The sequence below is a fragment of the Pyrgilauda ruficollis genome, unplaced genomic scaffold, assembly GCF_017590135.1.
Source record: "Pyrgilauda ruficollis isolate IOZ18807 unplaced genomic scaffold, ASM1759013v1 scaffold195, whole genome shotgun sequence".
Lineage (NCBI taxonomy): Eukaryota > Metazoa > Chordata > Aves > Passeriformes > Passeridae > Pyrgilauda > Pyrgilauda ruficollis.
The window spans coordinates 40,397-51,525 of NW_024518651.1; the positions used below are offsets into that span (position 1 = coordinate 40,397).

General features: G+C 66.0%; 2 protein-coding genes across 2 annotated transcripts in view; both read right to left on the bottom strand.

The window, feature by feature from the left end:
* NPC1L1 (NPC1 like intracellular cholesterol transporter 1) overlaps window positions 1-3,515 on the bottom strand; it is a 10,688-nt gene extending 7,173 nt beyond the window's left edge. The window contains exons 1-5 of the mRNA XM_041465920.1: window positions 3,462-3,515; window positions 1,486-3,164; window positions 644-744; window positions 394-566; window positions 4-126 (exon numbers count right to left, since the gene is read on the bottom strand). Coding sequence (XP_041321854.1) covers window positions 4-126; window positions 394-566; window positions 644-744; window positions 1,486-3,164; window positions 3,462-3,515 — 2,130 coding nt within the window. The remainder of the gene's footprint in view (window positions 1-3; window positions 127-393; window positions 567-643; window positions 745-1,485; window positions 3,165-3,461) is intronic.
* Window positions 3,516-4,965: 1,450 nt separating this feature from the next.
* DDX56 (DEAD-box helicase 56) overlaps window positions 4,966-11,129 on the bottom strand; it is a 7,043-nt gene continuing 879 nt past the window's right edge. The window contains exons 3-13 of the mRNA XM_041465943.1: window positions 10,671-10,831; window positions 10,073-10,243; window positions 9,617-9,677; window positions 9,331-9,575; window positions 8,102-8,215; window positions 7,723-7,881; window positions 7,369-7,463; window positions 7,215-7,288; window positions 6,362-6,451; window positions 5,803-5,908; window positions 4,966-5,122 (exon numbers count right to left, since the gene is read on the bottom strand). Coding sequence (XP_041321877.1) covers window positions 4,998-5,122; window positions 5,803-5,908; window positions 6,362-6,451; window positions 7,215-7,288; window positions 7,369-7,463; window positions 7,723-7,881; window positions 8,102-8,215; window positions 9,331-9,575; window positions 9,617-9,677; window positions 10,073-10,243; window positions 10,671-10,831 — 1,401 coding nt within the window. The 3' untranslated portion in view covers window positions 4,966-4,997. The remainder of the gene's footprint in view (window positions 5,123-5,802; window positions 5,909-6,361; window positions 6,452-7,214; window positions 7,289-7,368; window positions 7,464-7,722; window positions 7,882-8,101; window positions 8,216-9,330; window positions 9,576-9,616; window positions 9,678-10,072; window positions 10,244-10,670; window positions 10,832-11,129) is intronic.

Genomic DNA, 11,129 nt, shown 5'->3' on the forward strand with positions numbered 1-11,129 from the left:
GACCCTCCGCCAGGCCGTGTACTCGCCCAGGGCCAGCGCGATGTAGGCGAACACCAGCAGGTAGCTGGTGGCGAACACCGGCAGGTCCTCCCCGCTCGTGCGGTTGATCTCGTCCTCCAGAGAGCGCTGAGGGGACAGCGACAGCTGGGGGGGCACCGCGGGCACGGGGACAGGGAGGGGGGACAGGGATGTGGGGGGCACCGGGGGCACGGGGACACTGGGGACATGGAAGGGGCACAGGGACACGGGGGGCACCAGTGGCATGGAGGGGACACGGGGTTCACTGAGGCCAATACGGACACAGTGACACAGGTGACATCGGGTACATGGGGGTCACAGGGACACGGGGGACACGGGGGGGACACGGGGGACACGGAGGGGACGCGGCCGCACCTCAGCCATGAAGGTGACCGAGAGGTCGCGGCCGTGGCGGCGCTGGAAGTCGCGCACCACGCGCAGGAATTGCCGCTCCCAGCTCAGCGCCCACTCGAGGCGCGGGTCCCCCGCGGGGAAGTTGTTCAGCGAGTAGGTGACAATCAGCGCCTCGGCCTCCGTGTACTCCGACTCTGCGGGGACACGGCGGTCACTCCGACTCTGCGGGGACACCTCGGGGGACCCCCCGAGCAGCCGGCCCCCCCCGTACCGCGGTAGCCGCCCAGGGCGATGTAGGGGAACACGGGCGCGCCGTACTCGGCCATGCAGCTCAGCTCCAGCGCCGTGATGTCCTTGAAGGAGAGCGGGGAGCTGGTGGGGACAGGGCCGGGCCGTCAGCGGGGGCTGTGCCCGCCCGGCCCCGCCCTGCGCCCGCTGCCACCCAAGGGTGCCGTGGGGGACGCGTGGGTGGCACCACAGAGACACGGCCTGGCGCCCCACAGTGATGGGGACACACGGGTGACAGCCCAGACACACGGCCTGGCGCCCACAGTGATGGGGACACGTGGGTGACAGCCCAGACACACGGCCTGGCGCCCAGCAGTGATGGGGACACGTGGGTGACAGCCCAGACACACGGCCTGGCGCCCAGCAGTGATGGGGACACACGGGTGACAGCCCAGACACACGGCCTGGCGCCCAGCAGTGATGGGGACACACGGGTGACAGCCCAGACACACGGCCTGGCGCCCCGCAGTGATGGGGACACACGGGTGGCACCCTGAACCCACGTGGGCATCGCCCCAACCCCGCAGCTGGGCACCCCACAGGCACCGTGCCATGTCCAGCACCCACAGATGTCACCCCAGCCCCACAATTGGGCACCAAATCATGGACAGAGCCCCGTGGGCATCACCCCAGCCCTACAGCTGGGCACCCCATGGGCACTGTGCCACACAGATGTCACCCCAGCCCCACAGCTGGGCACCCCATGGGCACTGTGCCACACAGATGTCACCCCAGCCCCACAGCCGGGCACCCCATGGGCACTGTGCCACACAGATGTCACCCCAGCCCCACAGCCGGGCACCCCACGGTGCCCGTGGCACCCACTTGACGCAGTACATGAGGTGGTCGTGCCAGTCCACGGTGCCCTGCTCCTTGCTGTCCTGCTGCCAGGCGCTGAGTGCCAGGCGGCTGCGGTTGTTCTGGAAGTACTGCGTGACACTGTTGACGGCGCAGTCGCCCACGCCGGGCGCCGCGGGGTTCAGGGGGGCGTAGCACACGTCCTGCAGGCTGACGTTCCTGCCCGCGCCCGGTGCCCACGCCGTGGTGCCCGCCAGCGTCTCCTGCAGCTCCAGCAGCGCCAGCAGCACGTCCTGGGCCAGCACCCCGCTGAAGTTCTTGGTGCCCAGCACCACCGAGTCGTAGGTGGTGCCGGGGCGCCCCGGCGCCGTCACGATCACCTGGTTGGTGCGCAGGAAGGGCCCGAAGTGGCGGTCGTGGAACTCCTTCTCCTGCCTGGCACGGCTGCCCGGCGCCGACCACAGCTCCACGGGGTCCGTGGTCAGCTGCAGGGTCACCAGCCCGGCCGAGAGCCCTCCGGCCACCACCACGGCCACCGCCAGCACGGCCACCGGCCGCGTGGCCACCGCCGTGCCCCAGCGGCGGAACGCCCGCTCCAGGCCGCGCTGCCAGGCCTCGCTCGCCCGCTGCGGGCACCCGCGGGCACGCGGCTTCAGCGCCACCTCGGCCGCGCCCCTTTGGCACAGCACGGCCACCAGGAAGGCCAGGGCGAGCGCGGCGAAGAGCAGCACGCAGATGACCAGCACGCCGTCGGCGCGGCCGATGCGGAAGGGCGGCGGCGGGTCGGCGGGCGGCACCACGGGCGGGCAGGCCTGGGCGCAGTCCTGGCACGAGCACGGCTCCTGGTCGGCGCCGGGCGCTTGGTCGCAGCCCCAGGCGGGCGCGTCCAGCGGGACGATGCCCTGGCCGGGCTCGGAGCCGTTGGGCAGCAGCTGGAAGTTGATCTGCAGCGGCGCCAGCCCGTTGTTCTTGTTGCCCTGGTAGTCCAGCCAGCGCTGGGCCGTGCACAGCTGGGCGCCGTAGCGCCCGCACATGGTGGAGATGGCGTAGCCGCCCGTGGCCGGCAGCCGCACGCCCTGGCACGAGGCGAAGGCGGCCTCGGCGTAGCGGCGGCTGTAGAAGAGCTGGTACTCCAGCACGGCCCGGGCGCCGGGCACCGCCGTGTAGTTGGCCACGCGGGTGACGTTGGTGAAGAGGCTCTGGTCGGGGCTGCAGATGTTGTGGCAGTAGAGGTTGGCGAAGTTGCGGGCGCAGGCCGGGCACCGCGCCAGCACGGCGCCCGACAGCCCCACGCTGACGCGCAGCGCGCTCAGCTGCCCGTAGCTGCAGCACACCCGCGTGGTCTCGTTGTCCCCCCGCGCCAGCTCGGGGCACACGGAGCGCAGCAGGGACAGCAGCGCGCCCTGCGCCACCCGCGCCGGCGTGTTGGACAGGCAGGGCACCTTGGAGGGCACCAGCGACACGTTGACCTCGGGGTTGCGCCCGCACTCGCCGTAGAAGGCGCAGACGCCGGCCTGGCGCACGGGGGTCAGCGACGGCGACGCCTGCGGGGACGGGGACGGGGGCACGGTGGTGGCACCTTGAGGGGCGAGGGGGACCCGGTGGGCACCGCGGAGGGGTCGCCACAGCTCTGGCACCTTCGCTTCCTCCAAATGGCACCCGGTGGGCACCACGACATTGTCCCCACATTCCGCCACCGCCAGTTCCTCCAAGTGTCACCCGAATGGCACCAAGTGGGCACCACGAGGGTGTCCCCTGGTTCTGCCACTCCCAGACCTTCCAAGTGCCACCTAAATGTCACCAAGTGGCCACCACACCGGTGCCCCTCGGCTCTGCCCAGCCCAAACGTTCCGAGTGCCACCCAAATGTCACCAGGTGGGCACGGCACCGGTGTCCCCCCGGCTCTGCCACCCTCAGCCCCCAAATGCCACCCGACTGTCACCGCACCGGTGCCCCGCCCCGCGTCCCTCCCGGTGCCACCCGCGGCGTCCCCTGTCCCCTACCAGCGCCAGGAGCGCGGCCAGGAGCGCGCCGGGCAGTGCCAGGGAGGCGGCCATGCTGACAGGGCTGTCCCCGAGTGCCACCCGCGCCTTTAAAGCCCCCCCGCCCCCCGGTGCCAGCTGGGGAGGGCACCGCTGGCCTGATGGCAGCGGGGCCAATCAGCCCGAGGCCGGATCGATCATTAACCCGATCATCGATCGATCGGGGCGGGGCCCAGCGGCCCCGGAGCCGCCAGGGCGGGGTGGCACCGAGCGGGGCATGGGGTGGCACTGCCACCCGTGTGGCAGCAGGCATCACCGAAATGGGGACAAAACGGGGATTTGGGAGTTCAGGGTGGCATCAGGGGACACCCACGGGCACCGATTTGGGGACAAACGCAGGAATTTGGGAGCGGGAGGTGGCACAGGGTGGCAGCGGGACGTCACCCGCAGGCACCTGTGACAGCGCCAGTGCCACATCCCGGGGGTGGCGCCCTGGTGTCCCCCACGCCGTGGGCAGGGCTGTGCCAGGGCCACCCTGGTGCCATCCCGGTGGTGACAGAGCCAGCCTGGTGCCATCCTCGTGTGCCAGGGCCACCCCTGTGCCCTCTGTCCCAGTGACATCCCAGCGGTGCCACTGCCACCCTGGCGCCAACCCTTGTGTGCCAGTGCCATCCTGGTGGAACCAGTGCCATCCTGGTGCCATCCCCGTGTGACAGTACCACCCGGTGCCATCCCCGTGTGACAGTGCCATCCCAGTGCCCCCTGTCCCCGTCGGGTTCAGGGCCTTGGACCCCGCTCGGTGCCACACCTGTCCCCGATGTCACCAGGGTGGGGCAGTGCCACCCCTGCCACCCCCCGGGTCCTGGTGCCACCCCCGAGCTCGCACTGAGTCCCCGCAGTGTCCCCAGGGGTGCCACCCCCGCAGTGTCCCCAGGGGTGCCACCCCCGATGCCATCGGTGCCACCCCCGCAGTGTCCCCAGGGATGCCACCCCTGATGCCATCTGTGCCACCCGTGTGTGCCCTTGTGCCGCTCTTTATGGCCCTGGTGGCCTTGGGGACAAAAAGGGGGAGACAGATAAGGGGGGGACAGATAACGGGGCACAGATAACGGGGGACACTGCCCTGGCACCGCCCTGGCACCTTTGCCCACGCCAGCGTCACCCGCCTGTCCCCGGCCCTGCCTGGCACCGTGCCCGGCCCGGCCCCGTCACGCAGCCACCAAGGGACACCAAGGGACACCGGAGAGGCTCCTTGGCACCTTTATTGTCACCAACCCCCGGGTGGGCACGGGATGGCCCCAGGGTGGCACAGCATGACACAGGTGGGTCCCCAGGGGGTGATGGGGTGCCCAGGTGCCCCCAGGTGGCTCAGGGGGTGCCCCCGGGGTTCAGCGGGGATTTGGGTGGATTTTGGGGTTCAGCAGGGATGTTGGGGTTAGAATTTGGGGATTTTGGGGTTCAGGGGGATTTGGGTGGATTTTGGGGTTCAGCAGGGATTTTGGGAGGGATTTGGTGGTTCAGCAGGGATTTTGGGGGTGGAATTGGGGGATTTGGGGTTCAGGGGGGATTTTGGGGGGATTTGGGGTCCCTCACCTTGCTCCCCCCGCGCCGGGCCCCGGCCCCTCGGGGACATTTCCTCTTTTTGGGGTTGGGGTCGGCGATGCCGCGGAGACTGGGGGGCACTGGGGGGGCACAAAGGGGGTCAGTGCACCCCAAACCCACCCCGGGCCAAATGCACCCCACTGACCACCCCAAAACCACCCCCAGACCCCAATTTTCCCCATTTTTTCCCTTTTATTTCCCCCAAATTTCAATTCTTCCCCAATTTCCCCCTTTTTTCCCCCATTTTTTGGTGCCCAGGTACTCGGGCACGTGGCCCAGGTGGGGCTGGGGCTGCTCCCACTTCCCCATTTCCCTATTTTTATCCATTTTACCCATTTTTAACCCATTTTTTCCCCCAAAATTTCCATTTTTTCCCCCATTTTTCCCCAATTTCCCCCTTTTCCCCCTGTTTTGTACTCAGGCACGTAGCCCAGGTGGGGCTGACCCCACTCCCATTTCCCACTCCCATTTCCTGTCCCTTCAGTCCATTTTTTCCCAAAATTTCACTTTTTTCCCCCAAAATTTCACTTTTTTCCCCCAAAACTTCCCTTTTTCCCCCAAAATTTCCATTTTCCCCCCATTTTGGGTACCCAGGTACTCGGGCACGTGGCCCAGGTGGGGCTGACCCCACTCCAATTTCCCCAGTTTTTACCCCATTTTTCCCCCCAGAATTTCAATTTTTTCCCCATTTTTTCCCCAAAATTTCCATCTTTCCCCCCATTTTTCCCCAAAATTTCCATATTTCCCCCCATTTTGGTACCCAGGTAGTCGGGCACGTGGCCCAGGTGTGGCTGCACGCTGGCCGGGTGCAGGGGCCGGTCGTGCCTCAGCGCCTGCAGGTCCCGGGGATTGTCCTCAAAATACACCTGAAAGCCATTAACGAGCCCCTAATTAACCCCTGATCATTCACCAATCACTAATGAACCCGCCATCATTAACTGGGCACGGGAAATTCCTCCCCAGGACCCAACTGGGTGAGGTTAAAATGGCAAAAAAGGGGTTAAAACGGAGGGGGTGGGGAGGAAACCCAAAAGGATTTGGGGTTTTTATCCCAATTTTGGGGTTTTTATCCCATTCTGGGGTTTTTGACCCATTTTGGGTTTTTTTTTCCCCATTTTTTAAGGATTCTATCCCAATTTGGGGGGTTTTTTATCCCCATTTTGGGTTTTTTCTTTGCCCCATTTTGGGTTTTTATCCCATTTTTAAAAGATTTCATCCCCATTTTTGGGGTTTTTATCCCCATTTAGGAGCTTTTTATCCCAATTTTGGGGGGTTTTGGTGCAGATTTTGGGGTTTTCAGCCCAGTTTTGGGGTCTCACCTTGAGCTTCTCGCAGTTGAGCAGCTCCTGGCGCAGCTCCCGCAGCCGCGCCTCGCGCACGGCCTGCTTGGTGACAGCACGCATGGCGTCCTGGGGACATGGGGACATTGGGGACATGGGGACAGCACTGGGGACATGGGGACATGGGGACAGGCCTGCTTGGTGACAGCACGCATGGCGTCCTGGGGACATGGGGACATTGGGGACATGGGGACAGCACTGGGGACATGGGGACATGGGGACAGCACTGGGGACATGGGGACAGCATTGGGGACATGGGGACAGCACTGGGGACATGGGGACATGGGGACAGGCCTGCTTGGTGACAGCACGCATGGCGTCCTGGGGACATGGGGACATTGGGGACATGGGGACAGGCCTGCTTGGGGACAGCATGCATGGCGTCCTGGGGACATGGGGACATTGGGGACATGGGGACAGGCCTGCTTGGGGACAGCATGCATGGCGTCCTGGGGACATGGGGACATTGGGGACATGGGGACAGGCCTGCTTGGGGACAGCATGCATGGCGTCCTGGGGACATGGGGACATTGGGGACATGGGGACAGGCCTGCTTGGGGACAGCATGCATGGCGTCCTGGGGACATGGGGACAGCACTGGGGACATGGGGACATCCCCATGGCATCCTGGGGACATTGGGACATCCCTGGGGACTCCCCCCCGCAACCCTCGCATCCTCAGGAGGGGACACGAGGTGGCACCAGCCCCCTGGTGTCCCCTTGGTGTCCCTGTTGTCCCCTCAGTGTCTCTGCTATCCCCTCGGTGTCCCTTCAGTGTCCCCGCTGTCCCCTCGGTGTCCCCGCTGTCCCCCGTGTCCCCGCTGTCCCTCACCCTGCAGCGGTACCGCAGCGTCTCGATCTCCTCCATGCGGAACTCGTAGGGCTGCAGCATGGACTGCCCGTTCTCTGGGGACACAGGGCCACCTCGGTGTCACCTCCGTGTCCCCGAGCCCCCCAGGCCCCCCCGCGGTGTCCCCAAGTGCCACCTGCTGCCAGCGTGTCCTCGATGCGCCGCAGCCCCTCCAGCTCGTCGGGCAGTGCCAGCGTCAGCGCCGTGCCAGGGCTGTCCCCACGCGCCGTCCTGGGGACAGGGACACCGTGGGGACACCCCCTGACACCCCGGGGACACCCTGATACCCCTGGGGACACCGTGGTGACCCCGATGACCCTGGGGACACTGTGGTGACACACCTGCCCACGCAGTGGATGTAGGACACCACCGAGTTGGGGACATCGAAGTTGTGACCCCCAAACCCCCTGGTGACCCCGTGGTGGCCCCGGTGACCCTGTGGTGGCCCCGGTGACCCTGTGGTGGCCCCGTGGTGGCCCTGGTGACACACCTGCCCACGCGGTGGATGTAGGTCTCCACGGAGTTGGGGACATCGAAGTTGATGACGGCGGCGACGTTCTGGAAATCGATGCCACGGGAGACGCCGAACTCGGGGTCCTGGGGACACTGGGGTGGCTGTCCCTTCCTGTCCCCCTTCTTGTCACCCTTCCTGGAGGGACATGGGGACAGTCAGGGACACAGGTCCCAGTCCCCAGCGCCACTGCGCTGTCCCCAGTGCCACCCCATTGTCCCCAAGCTGACCTGGCTGTCCTCAGTGTCCCCATGTCCCCAGGCTGCCCTGGCTGTCCCCATGTCCCCGTGTCCGGAGGCTGACGTGGCTGTCCCCATGTCCCCTGGCTGTCCCCATGTCCCCGTGTCCCCAGGCTGACCTGGCCGTGCCCCCCTTGCGCGGGCGGTGTCTGGGGGGCTCCGCCGGCCCCTCCTCGTCGGTGGCCACGATGTAATCGTAGAGACCCCGGTTAAACTGGGCGATGACGTGGCACCTGTGGCACAGGGACAGCGACAGGGACACCTCAGTGGCACCTGGGACACCTCAGTGGCACCTGGGACAGGGACAGGAATTGACAGCACAAACAGGAATTCCCACAGACCCCACCCCATAAATCCCACCCCCTTTCCACTGGGATCAGATGAAAACCCAGGAATTCAGAACTCAAATGGTAATTCCCATAAACCCACCCCATAAATCCCCCCAGACTCACCAGGATCTCACAGGCAGCTGCGGGCTGAGGGCAAAACCAGGAATTCCCACAGACCCCACCCCATAAATCCCACCCCCTTTCCACTGGGATCAGATGAAAACCCAGGAATTCAGAACTCAAATGGGAATTCCCATAAACCCACCCCATAAATCCCCCCAGACTCACCAGGATCTCACAGGCAGCTGCGGGCTGAGGGCAAAACCAGGAATTCCCACAGACCCCACCCCACAAATCCCCCCGGACTCACTGGGAGCGGGCGGGCAGCTGCGGGTTGAGGGCACAAATGGGAATTCCCACAGACCCCACCCCACAAATCCCCCCGGACTCACTGGGAGCGGGCGGGCAGCTGCGGGTTGAGGGCACAAATGGGAATTCCCACAGACCCCACCCCACAAATCCCCCCAGACTCACCAGGATCTCACAGGCAGCTGCAGGTTGAGAACAAAACCAGGAATTCCCATAAACCCACCTTCATAAACCCCCAGGACTCACCAGGATCTCACAGGCAGCTGCGGGCTGAGGGCAAAACCAGGAATTCCCACAGACCCCACCCCATAAATCCCCCCGGACTCACCAGGATCACACAGGCAGCTGTGGGTTGAGGGCACAAATGGGAATTCGCACAGACCCCACCCCACAAACCCCAGGACTCACCAGGATCTCAGAGACAGCTGCAGGCTGAGCACAAAACCAGGAATTCGCACAGACCCCGCCCCACAAACCCCAGGACTCACCGGGAGCGGGCGGGCAGCTGCGGGTTGAGGGCACAAATGGGAATTCCCACAGACCCCACCCCACAAATCCCCCCAGACTCACCAGGATCTCAGAGGCAGCTGCGGGCTGAGCACAAACCCAGGAATTCGCACAGACCCCACCCCACAAACCCCAGGACTCACCGGGAGCGGGCGGGCAGCTGCGGGTTGAGGGCGCAGGCGGCGATCCCGAACTGCTCCAGGAAGAGTTTGACGCGGAAGGCCCGGGCCAGGCTGCCCACGAAGAGCAGCGCGCGGCCCCGCAGCAGCCGCAGCTTCAGCAGCGCCGCCAGCAGCAGGAACTTGTCCTCCTCGGTGCCGCAGCGCAGCTGGAACTGCTGCAGCTGGGAACGGCCCGGCAGCCGCGGCTCGGGGGGCACCACCTGCACCTGGAAAAGGGATTTGGGGTGAAAATCCCAAAAATGGGGACTGGGGAACTGCTGGAGATGGGAACGGCCCGGCAGCCGCGGCTCGGGGGGCACCACCTGCACCTGGAGCAGGGTTTGGGGTGAAAAACCCAAAAATGGGGACTGGGGAACTGCCCCGGGGGCACAACCTGCACATGGAACGGGATTTGGGGTGAAAATCCCAAAATTGGGAGTAGGGAACTGCTGGAGATGAGAATGGCCTGGGAGCCGGGGGGCACCAGCTGCTCCTGGAAAAGGGATTTGGGGTTAAAATCCCAAAAATGGGGACGGGGGAACTGCCCCGGGGGCACAACCTGCCCATGGAACGGGATTTGGGGTGAAAATCCCAAAATTGGGAGTAGGGAACTGCTGGAGATGAGAATGGCCCCTGTGTCCCCTCCCATTGTCCCCCCTGAGTGTCTCCCCCACGTCCCCCAGTTTCCCCTGGGTGTCCCCTGGTGTCCCCCCCGTGTCCCCACCAGAGCAGGGCGCGGATGTCGTCCCCGAAGCCGAAGGACAGCAGCAGATCGGCCTCGTCCAGCACCAGCAGCTCCAGCCACGGCCGCAGTGCCAGGCTGTGCCCGGCCACGTGTGCCAGGACACGGCCAGGCGTGCCCACCACGATGTCCGGCTGCTCCATCAGCACCGGCCTGGGGACACCCGGGGTCAGGGACACCCAGGGGACACCAGGGAGGGGTCAGGGACACCCAGGGGACACCAGGAAGGGGTCAGGGACACCCAGGGGACACCAGGGAGGGGTCAGGGACACCCAGGGGACACCAGGGAGGGGTCAGGGACACCCAGGGGACACCAGGGAGGGGTCAGGGACACCCAGGGAGGAGTCAGGGACACCCAGGGGACACTGGGGACAGGTCAGTGCCAGGCTGTGCCCCGCCACGCGTGCCAGGTGTGCCCACCATCCTGTCCGGCTGCTCCATCAGCCCCGGCCTGGGGACACCCGGGCTCAAGGGGGCTTGGGGACATGGAGGGGACACTGGGAAGGGTCAGGGGGCTTGGGGACATGGAGGGGACACTGGGAAGGGCCAGGGGGCTCGGGGACAGCGGGGGGTGACTGACCGCTGCTCGGCGATGTCCGAGTGGCCGCAGAGCTCGGCCACGCGCAGCTGGCGGGCGCAGAAGGCGGCCAGGCGGCGCAGGGTGTGCCCCACCTGCCGCGCCAGCTCCGCAGAGGGCACCAGCACCAGCGCCCGCACGGCCTGCGGCACGGCCGGGGACGCCTGGGGACACACGGGGACACGGGGACGTCAGCCCTGCCCGGCCCGGGGGCACGCCACGGTCACCCCCTGTCCCCTGCCCTTCAGTGCCCCCCAATGTCCCCAGTGTCCAGTCCCCCCAGTGCCACCCCCATAGCCCCACTCCACTCCTGTCCCCAGTGTCCCCAGTGCTCCCAGTGCCACCCAATCCTTCCCACCCCAAATCCCCCGGTGCCCCCAGTACCTCTTTGATGCCCAGCAGCAGTTTGTGCAGCAGGGGCAGACCCAGTGCCCCCGGTGCCCCCCAGTATCCCCGGTGCCC